We start from the raw sequence: 15,135 nt of genomic DNA, 5'->3' as shown, positions 1-15,135 counted from the left end.
CTCAGGATGAATGAAGAAAAGTGTCATTGGTTAAACTGAAGGCTGAATGTTGCACAAGACATGAGGGGCACTCTCTGCTCTCCTTCAAATAGATCACGGACATCTATTTGAGTGACACGTGGAACACCTCATCATCATAATCAAGGTAATTGGAGACATCGGCAGACATTTTCCCAATCCTAATTTGTCCATCGAAAGGGATCCTATGCTTTCCCGATTGGAGGCAGCATGGAATTGCTTCTTAAATGATTTCAGGATGAGTCATCTCCATTGCTCCATAAGTTCATTCACAGACATTTCACTGATAATGGAAAGTTTGCATCTTGTGATACCATGAACCTGCTTCCCCTTGCCCAATTTTCACAATCGGGTCAGATGCCTCCTTTCCAGAATGAACTGTTCCATCGATACTCATAGCGAGCATATCTTAATCCTTTCTTAGATATGGAGACCAAAACTGTGCAAGGTACATCAGGTGTGGTCTCACCAAAAAACTCAGAACTAGTGGGAACCATTCAGACTTACATTGCTGTTACTTGGTCAAAATCCTGGCACTCTTCCTAAGAGCCCTGTGGGTGTATCCATACCATATGGACTGCAGTGAGAAGACTGCTCACCATCACCTTCTCATGGGCAATAAATGATGACCTTTCCAGGAATGTTAACATCCTCAGGATGAATTGTAGCAAGGCTTCCTTATTTTTGTACTCCTATCACTTTGCGGTAAAGACCAATAATGCCATTACCTTCTTAATTGCTTGCTGTCTGTTTTTTTTTTATATAAACAGTTCACTCAAAGTCTAAATTGCTGTGACAACATGCACTTTTACATGCATGTTGTAGTGTGATGGTAGACGTTACAACACTCTTTCCTCCGCATGGCCGGCAAAGAATCTCTCTCATTTTACCACCTGCCACTGACAATGTGCTGGTAGGATTTGCAGATGTATACTCAACCTGTTTGGTCAATTTTTAAACAACACCTTCCCCGGCCATTGGTCCTGCAGTGGGAGCCAAACCCAGAACCTTTGGCCAAGAGACAGGGACACTACCCACTGCGCCAAAAGACCCCTAATTGCACACTGTACCTGCATGTTAACTTACTTTGTTCCATGTAGGAGTACAACTAAATCCCTTGCAACAAGTTTAATGTCTTTGAAAATACATTCTGCTTTCCTATTACTACCAAAGCCCTTTTTTTAGACTCGGTGTTCTGGTGTTTTTTTCCCAAATTGATCAATTCATACGTCCTTATAATTGTGTCTCTTGCACTCAGGTATTTGGCTGGCCTTTTACGAAACTTAATAATTAGCCAACTGGACATGTATCCCAACTTGGGCCTGAACCATAGCTCTTTATCTGGGTCGACAAAATCGGATTTCTGAATTTACCAACATATTTTTGCGACTGCCTCTTAATAAAATTCATTGATGCACAAACAATCGCAGGATTATACAAAGCAGAAGGGGACCTCCTCCACCCTCTCAGGAAGTTCAGTCCAGACGCCAAACATCCTCTGGGTAAAAAATAACTTTTCCTCACTTGTAAACTCATTCCCAGTGAGCCAGAGAAGACACAGCCAGAGTGAGACAGAACCAAGAGTGAGTTTGGGAATTTGAATCTAGGTGGGAATTCAAAGCTGGGTGGGGAGGAAGTGCTTTTTATCCCTGGTAAGTGACTGGTAAGTAGTGTTTCTGTTTTTCTGTTTCTTTTCATTGGTATATTTATTTATTTTTTTCTTCGTTGTTTATTTATTTATTTAATTTTGGGGGGAAATTGTAATTGTTGAAGTTAACCGAAGGTTTAAGACATGGCAGGAGATCTCAGACCCATGTCATGCTCCTCGTGTGCGATGTGGGAGCTCAGGGCCACGTCCGCTGTCCCTGGCTCCTTCACGTGCAAGAAGTGTGTCCAGTTGCAGCTCCTGTTAGACCGCTTGACGGCTCTGGAGCTGCGGATGGACTCACTTTGGAGCATCCGCGATGCTGAGGACGTCGTGGATAGCACGTTTAGCGAGTTGGTCACACCGCAGGTGAAAGGTACTGAGGGAGATAGAAAATGGGTGACCAAAAGACAAAGCAAGAGTAGGAAGGCAGTGCAGGTGTCCTCTGCGGTCATCTCCCTGCAAAACCGATATACCGCTTTGGATACTGTTGAGGGAGATGGCTCACCCCAGGGGAAGGCAGCAGCAGCCAGATTCATGGCACCGTGGCTGGCTCTGCTGCGCAGCTGGGCAGGAAGAAGAATGGCAGGGCTATAGTGATAGGGGACTCAATTGTAAGGGGAATGACAGGCGGTTCTGCGGACGCAATCGAGACTCCAGGATGGTATGTTGCCTCCCTGGTGCAAGGGTCAAGGATGTCTCGGAGCGGCTGCAGGACATTCTGAGGGGGGGGGTGAACAGCCAGCTGTCGTGGTGCACATAGGCACCAATGATATAGGTACAAAACAGGACGAGGTCCTACAAGCTGAATTTAGGGAGTTAGGAGTTAAACTAAAAAGTAGGACCTCAAAGGTAGTAATCTCAGGATTGCTACCAGTGCCACGAGCTAGTCAGAGTAGGAATGTCAGGATAGAGAGGATGAATGCGTGGCTCGAGAGATGGTGCAAGAGGGAGGGACTCAAATTCCTGGGACATTGGAACCGGTTCTGGGGAGGTGGGACCAGTACAAACCGGACGGTCTGCACCTGGGGGGGGGTGTTTGCTAGAGCTGTTGGGGAGAGTTTAAACTAATGTGGCAGGGGGATGGGAATCGATGCAGGAAGTTGGAAGGTAGTAAAACAGGGACAGAAACAAAAGGCAGTAAGGGCGAAAGTGTAAGGCAGAGAAGCCATAGTCAAAAATCAAAAAGGGCAACAGTACAAGGTACAGTGACTGAGGGGAGCTCAGTGAATAGGACCAGGAATACTAAAAGGAATAAAACGGGAAGTGAAAACATTAATGGTAAGCAACGCGGCAGGTTGTTACATGAAGATATGGGTTCAACGACAAGGAAAATTAGGAGAAAGGTTAAGAGGAAATATAACTTAGGAGAGGTTACTGATCGAGGTGTTAAGATTCAGAACTGAGGTAAAAAAGCCAACATAAGTGTACTTTACCTGAATGCTCGTAGTATTCGGAATAAGGGAAATGAGTTGATGGCGCAAATCATCGTGAATGACTATGATTTAGTGGCCATTACTGAAACATGGTTAAAGGATGGTCACGACTGGGAGTTAAATATCCGAGAGTATCAAACTATTTGGAAGGACAGAGTGGATGGTAAGGGAGGTGGTGTAGCTCTGTTATTTAAGGATGACATCCGGGCAACAGTAAGGGATGACATCGGTGCTATGGAGGAGAAGGTTGAATCCATTTGGGTGGAAATCAGGAATAGTAAGGCGAAAAAGTCACTGATAGGAGTAGTCTATAGGCCACCAAATAGTAACATTATGGTGGGGCAGGCAATAAACAAAGAAATAACTGATGCATGTAGAAATGGTACAGCAGTTATCATGGGGGATTTTAATCTACATGTCGATTGGTTTAACCAGGTCGGTCAAGGCAGCCTTGAGGAGGTGTTTATAGAATGTATCCGCGATAGTTTCCTAGAACAGTATGTAATGGAACCTACGATGGAACAAGCGGTCCTAGATCTGGTCCTGTGTAATGAGACAGGATTGATTCAGGATCTCATAGTTAGGGATCCTCTCGGAAGGAGCGATCACTATCTGGTGGAATTTAAAATACAAATGGAGGGTGAGAAGGTAAAATCAAGCACTAGTGTTTTGTGCTTAAACAAAGGAGATTACAATGGGATGAGAGAAGAACTAGCTAAGGTAGACTGGGAGCAAAGACTTTATGGTGAAACAGTTGAGGAACAGTGGAGAACCTTCCAAGTGATTTTTCACAGTGCTCAGCAAAGATTTATACCAACAAAAAGGAAGGACGGTAAAAAGAGGGAAAATCGACCGTGGATATCTAAGGAAATAAGGGAGAGTGTCAAATTGAAGGAAAAAACATACAAAGTAACAAAGATCAGTGGGAGACCTGAGGACTTGGAAATCTTTAGGGGGCAACAGAAAGCTACTAAAAAAGCTATAAAGAAGAGTAAGATAGATTATGAGAGTAAACTTGCTCAGAATATAAAAACAGATAGTAAAAGTTTCTACAAATATATAAAACAAAAAAGAGTGGCTAAGGTAAATATTGGTCCTTTAGAGGATAAGATGGGAGATTTAATAATGGGAGATGAGGAAATGGCTGAGGAACTGAACAGGTTTTTTGGGTCGGTCTTCACAGTGGAAGACACAAATAACATGCCAGTGACTGATGGAAATGAGGCTATGACAGGTGAGGACCTTGAGAGGATTGTTATCACCAAGGAGGCAGTGATGGGCAAGCTAATGGGGCAAAAGGTAGACAAGTCTCCTGGACCTGATGGAATGCATCCCAGAGTGCTAAAAGAGATGGTTAGGGAAATTGCAAATGCACTAGTGATAATTTACCAAAATTCACTAGACTCTGGGTTGGTCTTGGCGGATTGGAAATTAGCAAACGTGACACCACGGTTTAAAAAAGGAGGTAGGCAGAAAGCGGGTAATTATAGGCCAGTGAGCTTAACTTCGGTAGTAGGGAAGATGCTGGAATCTATCATCAAAGAAGAAATAGCGAGGCATCTGGATGGAAATTGTCCCATTGGGCAGACGCAGCATGGGTTCATAAAGGGCAGGTTGTGCCTAACTAATTTAGTGGCATTTATTGAGGACATTAACAGTGCGGTAGATAACGGGGAGCCAATGGATGTGGTATATCTGGATTTCCAGAAAGCCTTTGACAAGGTGCCACACAAAAGGTTGCTGCATAAGATAAAGATGCATGGCATTAAGGGGAAAGTAGTAGCATGGATAGAGGATTGGTTAATTAATAGAAAGCAAAGAGTGGGGATTAACGGTTGTTTCTCTGGTTGGCAATCAGCAGCGAGTGGTGTCCCTCAGGGATCAGTGTTGGGCCCACAACTGTTCATAATTTACATAGATGATTTGGAGTTGGGGACCAAGGGCAATGTGTCCAAGTTTGCAGACGACACTAAGATAAGTGGTAAAGCAAAAAGTGCAGAGGATACTGGAAGTCTGCAGAGGGATTTGGATAGGCTAAGTGAATGGGCGAGGGTCTGGCAGATGGAATACAATGTTGACAAATGTGAGGTTATCCATTTTGGCAGGAATAACAGCAAAAGGGATTATTATTTAAATGATAAAATATTAAAACATGCTGCTGTACAGAGAGACCTGGGTGTGCTAGTGCATGAGTCGCAAAAAGTTGGTTTACAGGTGCAACAGGTGATTAAGAAGGCAAATGGAATTTTGTCCTTCATTGCTAGAGGGATGGAGTTTAAGACTAGAGAGGTTATGCTGCAATTGTATAAGGTGTTAGTGAGGCCACACCTGGAGTATTGTGTTCAGTTTTGATCTCCTTACTTGAGAAAGGACGTATTGGCACTGGAGGGTGTGCAGAGCAGATTCACTAGGTTAATCCCAGAGCTGAAGGGGTTGGATTACGAGGAGAGGTTGAGTAGACTGGGACTGTACTCGTTGGAATTTAGAAGGATGAGGGGGGATCTTATAGAAACATATAAGATTATGAAGGGGATAGAATAGATGCGGGCAGGTTGTTTCCACTGGCAGGTAAAAGCAGAACTAGGGGGCATAGCGTCAAAATAAGGGGAAGTAGATTTAGGACTGAGTTTAGGAGGAACTTCTTCACCCAAAAGGGTTGTGAATCTATGGAATTCCTTGCCCAATGAAGCAGTAGAGGCTCCTTCATTAAATGTTTTTAAGATAAAGATAGATAGTTTTTTGAAGAATAAAGGGATTAAGGGTTATGGTGTTCGGGCCGGAAAGTGGAGCCGAGTCCACAAAAGATCAGCCATGATCTCATTGAATGGTGGAGCAGGCTCGAGGGGCCAGGTGGCCTACTCCTGCTCCTAGTTCTTATGTTCTCACATCACTTTTACTCCTTTTGACATAATATTTTGAATCTGCGCCCTCTAGTTCTTGATGCGGTCTCCGAGCAGGCACAGCTCCTCACTGGTTACTCCTGTCCATCCCCCTCAGGATCTCGAAGACCTTCATCAAGCCTCCTCTCCTCCCAAGAAAAACACTCCCAATTTAACCAATCAACCCTCATAGTTCTTCATCCCTGAAATCATTCTTGTAAATCTTCTCTGTGAAATGTTTGCCTTTTGTGAATTAACCGACTTCAGGGCGGAGGAGGTGGGTTTAAAACGCCGACATAGACGGCGGGGCTCCCAACACACAAAGTGAGTGAAATCACGCTCGCACCAGCGGCACGTGACGCTGGCGGGAACGGCCCACGTGAACCTATTATCTGCGCATGCGCCCCCAAACACCGACCGTTAAAGACGCGCGTGCGCTCTCGAGAGCCCGCGCAAACTCCGAGGATCGATGCGCGCGGCTGTCCGACCGTTAAAGATGCGCATGCGCTCTCGGAAGCCCGCGGCCGCCATTTTGAGTCACCCGCATGGGTGAGAGGCAGGTCTCCGCCCGGTCTATCGGCTTCACCACCATAACTCAGGGCTTCGCTAGCGGTAAGGGCTGACTCCGCACGCAATCACCCCATACTCTCTGCAACTACACTTACAAACCTTTGCCCCGATTTGGTTCCCACACTGGCCAGCCTGGATGTGCACAATCTCCCGCATCCCGACAGTTGGATTTAAACTGACGTCCCCGCCCAGCAAGAAATTAGGCCCATCGCCCCCGCTGGCGTGACTCCCGCTATTGGACGGGGTTGATCCTATGCCGGTATTTCCATTGGCTGCTTAGTTGTCAATCAACACGCACCCGCTCAGAGCTGCGTCCCTAATTGCTTCAATTCAGACGTCCTGCTGGTCTTTGATTGGCTGTGAGTTGATGTTGCCTCACTGAGCTTGACCTCCCACCTCCTGGTGGCAGCTTGTCACAATATTCTGGAACAAGTGATGACATTTTGCTGGCAATGTTTCACCTTACAGCATCTCACCGGTGTCTGGACAACACCTTGCTACGATCCTGGTTGATGTTATAACTGCACCGGGAGATTCTAGAATGGAACCCTGGCCCAGAAGACCGGAGCTTTTGCTTTTTTTCCACAAAACGTGGAGGAACAATACCAATACAATACTCCTTTACAACAATTATTAACACGGATTACAGAGTACCTTTTAAGATACGATGGTCTCTTCAAAACACAAAGTCCCCTTTAAGCACACGAGGTGGCTGTGGTAAGACACAGTCCTCCTTGAACCCAAGTAAATGCCTGTAAATTTCTCCTCAAAATCCCCCCCCAGATGATTATTATATGGTGAGACACAATTGTCTCTCTGAACTCTGGCTTCCATCCACACAAGTGATTTCCAATTCTGCATTCAAAAGTCACACTTACAAATCTCTTAAACTTCGCTTTCCCTTAGCGGTTTGCATTCTGAAATCCAAAGTAGGTTTTATAAATGACTCAAGCCAAGCTTCTGCTCCACTTTTAACATTGAATCCAGTCCAGAATTTTACATAACCCTCTTTAGGATTTATTTGTCTTGACTGCTGTGCAAGCTGCTCATAATTGCTTTAACTCCCAGACTATGTTAAAATAGCATCAGATGTTTGATTTACCTTTTGAAGCTGCTGTCCCATTTAAAATCTGGTTACTGCATTTGTCTCTTTAACTCAGAATCCTTTGTTTACACTTTAAATTCTTCTGAACATTCCTTGGTCTCTGTTCATTTAACTCCAGAATTCTCAAGACACGTTTTCTGTTCCAGCTGCCTTATTATCTAGACTGTAATTTGTACTTTAGGAAACCTGCCTCTTTGAAGTTCCTGTCCTGTCCATTCTTCTGATAGAGTTGAGACACATTCACTCCCTGAGGTCTTGTCTCCAACTGCCATCAAATTAGCTAAACTAAAACATACACACTTCTCTACCTTACAAGGCCCCTGGTTGCTAAGTCACACTGCCTACTTCAGATGACCTATTTATTCTTCATGCTGCAGCCCTCTCTAGAAACACAGTTGACTTAACCAACCTCCACACTTACAAACACCTTTGTCCAGCATGAATCCAACTATAGGGTTTACTCTTCCAGGCACAGAAACAATAAATTAAACACGCTCAAAACTATATCTTATTTCTAATATTTACCAATAGAAATATAAATCCCTTAATTACCTTTGTTTTCCTAACAGCTTTTATAAACAAAGACTGGAACTATTTAAAAAAAAAAGTTATGTTAACCCTTTTCCGAACACTAATTTTAACCCAACTGGAGCATTGTGTCCAATTCTGGGCACTGCACTTTTGGAACGATATGAAGACTTTGTAGGGCGGAAAAAAGTTTGCAAGAATGCGCCCTCGGTTAAAGGGCTGTGTTTAGTGGATAGATTGGAGAAGCTGGGATTGTTCTCATTAGTATGGACAGATAGGGGTGTTTAAAACCATGACGGGTTCAGACAGAAAATCATAGAATCCTCACAGTGCAGAAGGAGGCCACCTGGCCCAACGGGTCTACACTGACCCTCTGAACGAGCATCCTACCAAAGCCCATTCTCCCCGTAACACCGACCTAACCTTTTGGACACTACGGTCAATTTAGCATGACCAATCCACCTAACCTGCACATCTTTGGACTGTGGGAGGAAACCTGAGCACCCAGAGGAAACCCACGCAGACACGGGGAGAACGCCACACGGTCCCCCAAGGCTGGAATTGAACCCAGGTCCATGGTGCTGTGAGGCAGCAGTGCAAACCACTGCAGGTACTTTGAAATATAAAAATATTTGAAATATAATATCAGCATATTAAGCAGCATCTGTTGAGAGAGAAACAGACCTGCTGAGCATTTTCTATTTTCAGATGTTGTCAGAAAAAATTCTCTTTACTTACCTTTAAACCTTTCTACCCTAAGTTGATAACGTTTTTAAAAAAACATAAAGGATCCTGCACTTTATTAATAGAGGCTTACAGGAGGAAAAGCAAGGAAGTTATGCTCAGTCCTTTTTAAAACTGGGTTAAATCCAGCTGGTGGATTTTATCATAGAATTTACAGTGCAGAAGGAGGCCATTCGGCCCATCAAGTCTGCAGCGGCTCTTGGAAAGAGCACCCTCCCCAAGGTCAACCCCTCCACCCTATCCCCATAACCCAGTAACCCCACCCAACACTAAGGGCAATTTTGGACACTCAGGGCAATTTATCATGGCCAATCCACCTAACCTGCACATCTTTGGACTGTGGGAGGAAACCGGAGCACCCGGAGGAAACCCACGCACACACAGGGAGGATGTGCGGACTCCGCACAGACAGTGACCCAAGCCGGATTCGAACCAAGGACCCTGGAGCTGTGAAGCAATTGTGCTATCCACAATGCTACCGTGCTGCCCTAGCACGGTTGATTCTTGGCATCACGTTTTAGGAAGTCAAAATCCTGGAGAGTTTTTAAAAACTTTTTCATGGGATGTGGGAGTCGTTGGTAAGGCCAGCATCTGTTGTTCATTCCTAATTGCCGAAGAGAAGGTGATGCTGGATTGCTGCAGGTGGGTGTGGCGAAGTTTACCCCCACAGGAGTGCTATTAGGTAGTTTCAGGATCTTGACCCAGTGAGGATGAAGGATTGGCAAAGTACTGTATGCTCAAGTAAGGATGGTGTGTGACTTGGAGAGGAATCTGGAAGTGCTGGCATTCCAGGCGACTGCTGCCCTGGTGTGGTTGAAAAACCTTGGTGAGTTACTTCAGTGCATCTTGTACACACTGCAGCCACTGTACTGTGGTGGAGGGAGTGATTGTTTCAGGCAGTAGATGGTGTGCCAATCAAACAGGCCGCTTTGTCCTGGACGGTGTTGAACCTCTTGTGTGTTGTTGGAGCTGCACTCATCCAGGTAAGAGCATATTATTCCATCACGCTCCTAACTTTGCCTTGTAGAGGATGAGCTTGGGCAAGCCCAAAGGGAATCGGGTGGTGGGTCAACCACAGGATGTACAATCCCAAAACTGCTCTTGATAGAAATTCACACCACATAAGGAGATCTTTCAGCCTTTTGTGTTAAAAAGAACTATCTTTCTTAAAATAAACTTAAGAGTACCCAATTATTTTTTTCCAATTAAGGGGCAATTTAGTGTGGCCAATCCACCTGCACATCTTTGGGTTGTAGGGGTGAAACCCATGCAGACACGGGAAGAATGTTCAAACTCCACATGAATAGTGACCCGGGGCCAGGAATTTAAAAAACTATCTTGGTCTGAAGTCTTGTATGTTATGGCACTTCAAGCACTTATCCAAGTACTAGTATTTATGTAGATCGTCCAGTTAATTATTATTTTATGGTTAATTCTAATCTCCAAGATATCGATATTGGGGGATTCAATGAAGGTAATGCTGTTCAATGTCAAAGGGAGGGGGTTAGGTACTCTTGTTGGAAATGGTCATTGCCTGGCAATTGTGTGGCGCAAATGTTAATTGCCACTCATCAGTCCAAGTTTGAATGTTTTCCAGGTCTTGCCTGTGGAAAGTTATGAGAATGACACGAAAGATGCAGTCTAGAGAAGTTGGGGTTGTCCTTCTTAGGACAGAGAAGGTTAAGGGAGATTTTATAGAGTTGCTCACATTTATGAGTCGATTTGATAGCTGTGATTGTCGGTATTAGAGATATTACGGTACCCTGTAATACTGTTCAGACCATTGGTGTAGGAGGTACTGTTTTCATTGGTTAAGCCTGCCTGCTGGTTCCGCCCAGTAAGGCGGAGTATAAGAGCCCGTGTCTCCCCAGCAGCTGCCTTCTGTACCTGCGCTGCTGGGGGAAACATCTAGTGTAATAAAGCCTTCAATTATCTCCAATCTCGCTTCTGGAGTTATTGATTGAGCATCAATTTATTACACTAGATTTTAAAGAATGGAGCTCCGAATCAAGCCGGAGTGTCTGCAACTCAGCCCCCATGCGGCAAACTCAGCGGCAACCTTCAAGCAGTGGCTGGCGTGTTTCAATGGATATCTCAGGACGGCCACAATTACACCCACGGAGGACCAGAAAATGCAAGTTCTGCACTCGAGGGTGAGCCCAGAGATCTACACTCTCATCGAGGACGCGGACGATTTCGAGGCCGCAATGAATCTGCTGAAAGGACACTATATTTGCCCTGTAAACCACGCCTACGCCCGACATCTACTAGAGACGAGGCGACAAATACCTGGGGAATCGCTGGAGGAGATCTACCTCCTGGTGTTGGGGAGGAACTGTAACTGCCCGCAGGTTTTGGCCAGCGACCACACAGAACTTTTGATCCGGTACGCATTTGTTGCAGTCCTCCCAAATCCGCCAGCGATTGTTGGAGAAAGAGATACTAGGCCTCAAGGAGGCACGGACCCTTGCTAGCTCCCTGGATGTGGCCTCCCGTAATGCCCCCGCCTCCGTCCCCGACCGCGCGGCGGCCCCTTGGGCAGCGTGGAACCCCCCGCGACCGACTCCGATGCATCCCCCATCCCCCCACAAGCTTGTGCTGCGAGACTGCCAGGCAACCCCGGGGGGCCCCGCTGCTCTTTTTGCGGGCAAGCCAAGCACCCCCGACAGCGCTGTCCGGTCCGCTCATCCCTCTGCAAAGGATGCGGCAAAAAGGGCCACTTCGTGGCGGTATGCCAGGCCCGGGCGGTTGCTGCGGTCTCCGGAGGCAAATCGGGACCGCCACCATAACCCTCTCCACGGGCCATGTGCGGCCAGCGGGTGCCGCCATCTTCCTCCTTCAGGGCCACGTGTGGCCTCCGGGCGCCATCTTGTGTACCCCCAGCCATGTGCGACCAGTGGGCGCCGCCATCTTGGCTGGACTCTCAGGACCCTGACTCAGATGACCACACACTGCCCGAGGAGAACATCCAACTTCTGCCACGACTAGCCTCGGTGACCCTGGACCAGTCTCGGCCCCGAACACTCTCGACTGCAACGACGACCGTGCTCATCAATGGGCATGAAACATCCTGTCTGATCGACTGGGAGCACGGAGAGCTTCATACACCCCAACAGGGTAAGGCACTGTTCTCTCCCCGTTCACCCAGTTAACCAAAAAATCTCCCTGGACTCCGGGTCTCATTCAGTGGAGATCAAGGGGTTCTGCATAGCGAACCTCACGGTCCAAGGACGGGAGTTTAAAAATTACCGGCTCTACATCCTTCTGCGCTGCCACACTCCGAGGGTTAGATATTCAGTGCAACTTTTTATCGTGAGCAGGGACTGTGTAGGGGAGGTAAAGAATACGGAATACTCGGCAATCACTATCTCGGACCATGCCCCGCACTGGGTGGACCTGCAGGTCGGGGGGGGGGGGGGGGGTGGAATTACCAACGCCCGCAATGGAGGTTAGACGTAGGACTGTTGTCGGAGGAGGGGATATGTGAGAGACTTCGGAAGTGTATGCAAAATTATTTGCAGGTGAACGATACGGGGGAGGTTTCATCAGCGACCCTGTGGGAGGCGCTGAAGGAGTCCAGGGGGGAGCTGATCTCAATTCGGGCTCACAGGGTCAGGGCAGACATAGCAGAAATGGACAGATTGGTTGGAACAACTTAGGAAGGCGAGGGGAGTGGTGTATGAGCATGGGGACAAGGCCAGTAGATTGCTAGCGCAGCAACTCAGGAAGAGGGAGATGGCCAGGGAAATAAGTAGAGTGGTTGATGAGGGGGGAGCAGAGTGGAGGACCCGGCAGGACTGAATAAGGTATTTCGGGACTTCTATAGTAAGCTGTACACTTCAGAACCCCCAGAAGAGCCAGAGGAGATGAAAAGGTTCCTGGATGGACTAACCTTCCCAAAAGTAGGCAGGGGAATAGCAGACGGGCTGGGGGCCCCGATTAGAGCGGAGGAGGTATTGGGGGGCCTAAAGGCCATGCAGTCGGGGAAAGCCCCAGGACCGGATGGATACCCAGTAGAGTTTTACAAGAAGTTCTCGGAGATAGTGGGACCGGTCCTGGCAAGGGTTTTTAATGAGGCAAGGGACAGAGGGTCCCTGCCACCGACGATGTCGCAAGCCACCATCTCGCTGATACTGAAGCGGGACAAGGACCCGGAATCCTGCGGGTCATACAGGCTAATCTCCCTGATCAATGTGGGTGCCAAGCTCCTGGCCAAGGTCCTGGCAATTAGAATTGAGGACTGCGTACCGGAGGTGATTGGGGACGATCAGACAGGGTTTGTGAAAGGCAGGCAGCTGACAGCTAACTTGAGAAGATTGCTTAATGTGATCATGATGCCCCCGACGGGCAAGGAGGTGGAGGTAGAGGTGGCAATGGACGCTGAGAAGGTCTTCGACCGGGTGGTGCTTGGACGATTTGGGTTCGGGGAGGGACTGGTTAATTGGGTCAGACTATTGTACCAGGCCCCAAAAGCTAGCGTTAGGACGAATAGGATAATGTCAGATTATTTCAGACCAGACAGGGATGCCCACTCTCCCCGCTGCTGTTCGCGCTGGCCATAGAGCCGTTGGCGATGGCGTTGAGAGCTGCGAAGGGGTGGAAGGGAATGACTGGAGGGGGTGGAACATAGGGTCTCTCTCTATGCGGACGACCTGCTCCTGTACGTGTCGGACCCACTGGCCGGGATGGAAAATATACTGGAAACATTGAGGAAGTTCGGCCGGTTTTCAGGGTACAAAATAAATATGGCCAAGAGTGAGATGTTTGTGGTGCAGGCAAGGGGCCAGGAGAATAGGCTGAAGGAGCTGCCATTTAGGCTGGTGGAGGAAAGTTTCCGGTACTTTGGGATACAGGTGGCACGAGACTGGGGCAGGTTGCATAAGTTAAATTTGACTAGGGTGGTGGAACAAATGAAGAGGGAGTTTCGGAGATGGGATGCACTCCCGCTGTCACTGGCGGGGAGGGTGCAGACTGTAAAGATGACAATCCTCCCTAGATTTCTGTTCATCTTCCAGTGCCTCCCGATCTTTATCCCACGGTCCTTCTTCAAAAGGACCGGCAAAATCATCATGAGCTTTGTCTGGGCGGGAAAATCCCCGCGGGTGAAGAAGGCAATGCTTGAAAGGAGCCGCAGCGAGGGGGGGACTGGCATTGCCGGGTCTGATCAACTACTACTGGGCGTCTAACATAGCCATGATAAGGAAGTGGATGGTGGGTACGGGGTCTATCTGGGAGCGAGTGGAGGCGGCTTCGTGCAGGGGCACCAGTTTGGCAGCCCTGGTCACGGCTCCCCTACTGCTGTCGCCAGCCAGGTACTCCACCAGTCCGGTAGTGGGGGCGGCCCTGCGGATATGGGGCAAGTGGAGGAGGCATGTTGGGGGTGGTGCGCTGTCTGGGCTCCAATATGTGATAACCATCGATTCGCCCCCGGGAACATGGATGGAGGGTTTCGAACATGGCGGCTGGCGGGGGTGGGGAGGGTGGGCGATATGTTCCTGGAGGGGAACTTTGCGAGTTTGAGGGGCTTGGAGGAGAAATTTGGGCTGGTAAGGGGAAATGACTTTAGGTACTTACAGATGCGGGACTTTGTACGCAGACAGGTCCCATCCTTCCCACGCCTCCCGCCAATAGGGATCCAGGATAGAATAGTCTCTAGAGGAGAAGGAGGAGAGGGTAGAGTCTCGGATATCTACAAGGTGCTCATGAAGGGGGAAGAGCAAAGGCTACACGTAGAATTTGACCTGTTGACCACGGGTAATGCAGAGGCACAATGGAGGAGGGCACAGGGTGTACAGTACGAATATGAAGAGAAGGCGAGCCGGTTACTGGCCCACCAACTGAGGAAGAGGGGAGCAGCGAGGGAGATAGGGGGGGGTGAGAGATGAGGAGGGAGAGATGGAGCGGAGAGAGTGAATGGGGTGTTCAAGGCATTCTATGAAAGGTTATATAAAGCTCAGCCCCCGGAAGGGAAGGAGAGAATGATGTGCTTCTTGGATCAGCTGGAATTCCCTAAGGTGGAGGAGCAGGAGAGGGCGGGACTGGGAGCACAGATTGAGATGGAGGAGGTAGTGAAAGGGATTGGGAGCATGCAGGCGGGGAAGGCCCCGGGACCAGACGGATTCCCGGTGGAATTTTATAGGAAGTATATGGACTTGCTGGCCCCGCTTTTGTCGAGAACCTTTAATGAGGCTAGGGAAAGGGGGCAGCTGC

The 15,135-nt window shown here is 48.0% G+C and overlaps 1 protein-coding gene and 1 long non-coding RNA gene across 3 annotated transcripts in view; one reads left to right on the top strand and one right to left on the bottom strand.

The window, feature by feature from the left end:
• Positions 1–6,851, bottom strand: part of LOC140399058 (tubulin beta-4B chain-like) — a 39,707-nt gene extending 32,856 nt beyond the window's left edge. Inside the window, exon 1 of one of the 2 annotated variants that reach the window (XM_072488152.1) lies at positions 6,648–6,851. In XM_072488152.1, coding sequence (XP_072344253.1) covers positions 6,648–6,704 — 57 coding nt within the window. In that variant the 5' untranslated portion in view covers positions 6,705–6,851. The remainder of the gene's footprint in view (positions 1–6,647) is intronic. The other variant, XM_072488153.1, reaches the window with a different exon arrangement.
• The window catches only part of LOC140399059 (uncharacterized), a 231,556-nt gene continuing 222,948 nt past the window's right edge, over positions 6,528–15,135 (top strand). The window contains exon 1 of the long non-coding RNA XR_011937614.1: positions 6,528–6,590. This is a non-coding gene — a long non-coding RNA (uncharacterized lncRNA). The remainder of the gene's footprint in view (positions 6,591–15,135) is intronic.

The sequence above is a fragment of the Scyliorhinus torazame genome, chromosome 22 (genome assembly GCF_047496885.1).
Source record: "Scyliorhinus torazame isolate Kashiwa2021f chromosome 22, sScyTor2.1, whole genome shotgun sequence".
Lineage (NCBI taxonomy): Eukaryota > Metazoa > Chordata > Chondrichthyes > Carcharhiniformes > Scyliorhinidae > Scyliorhinus > Scyliorhinus torazame.
This window is presented reverse-complemented; position numbering and strand designations above follow the sequence as displayed.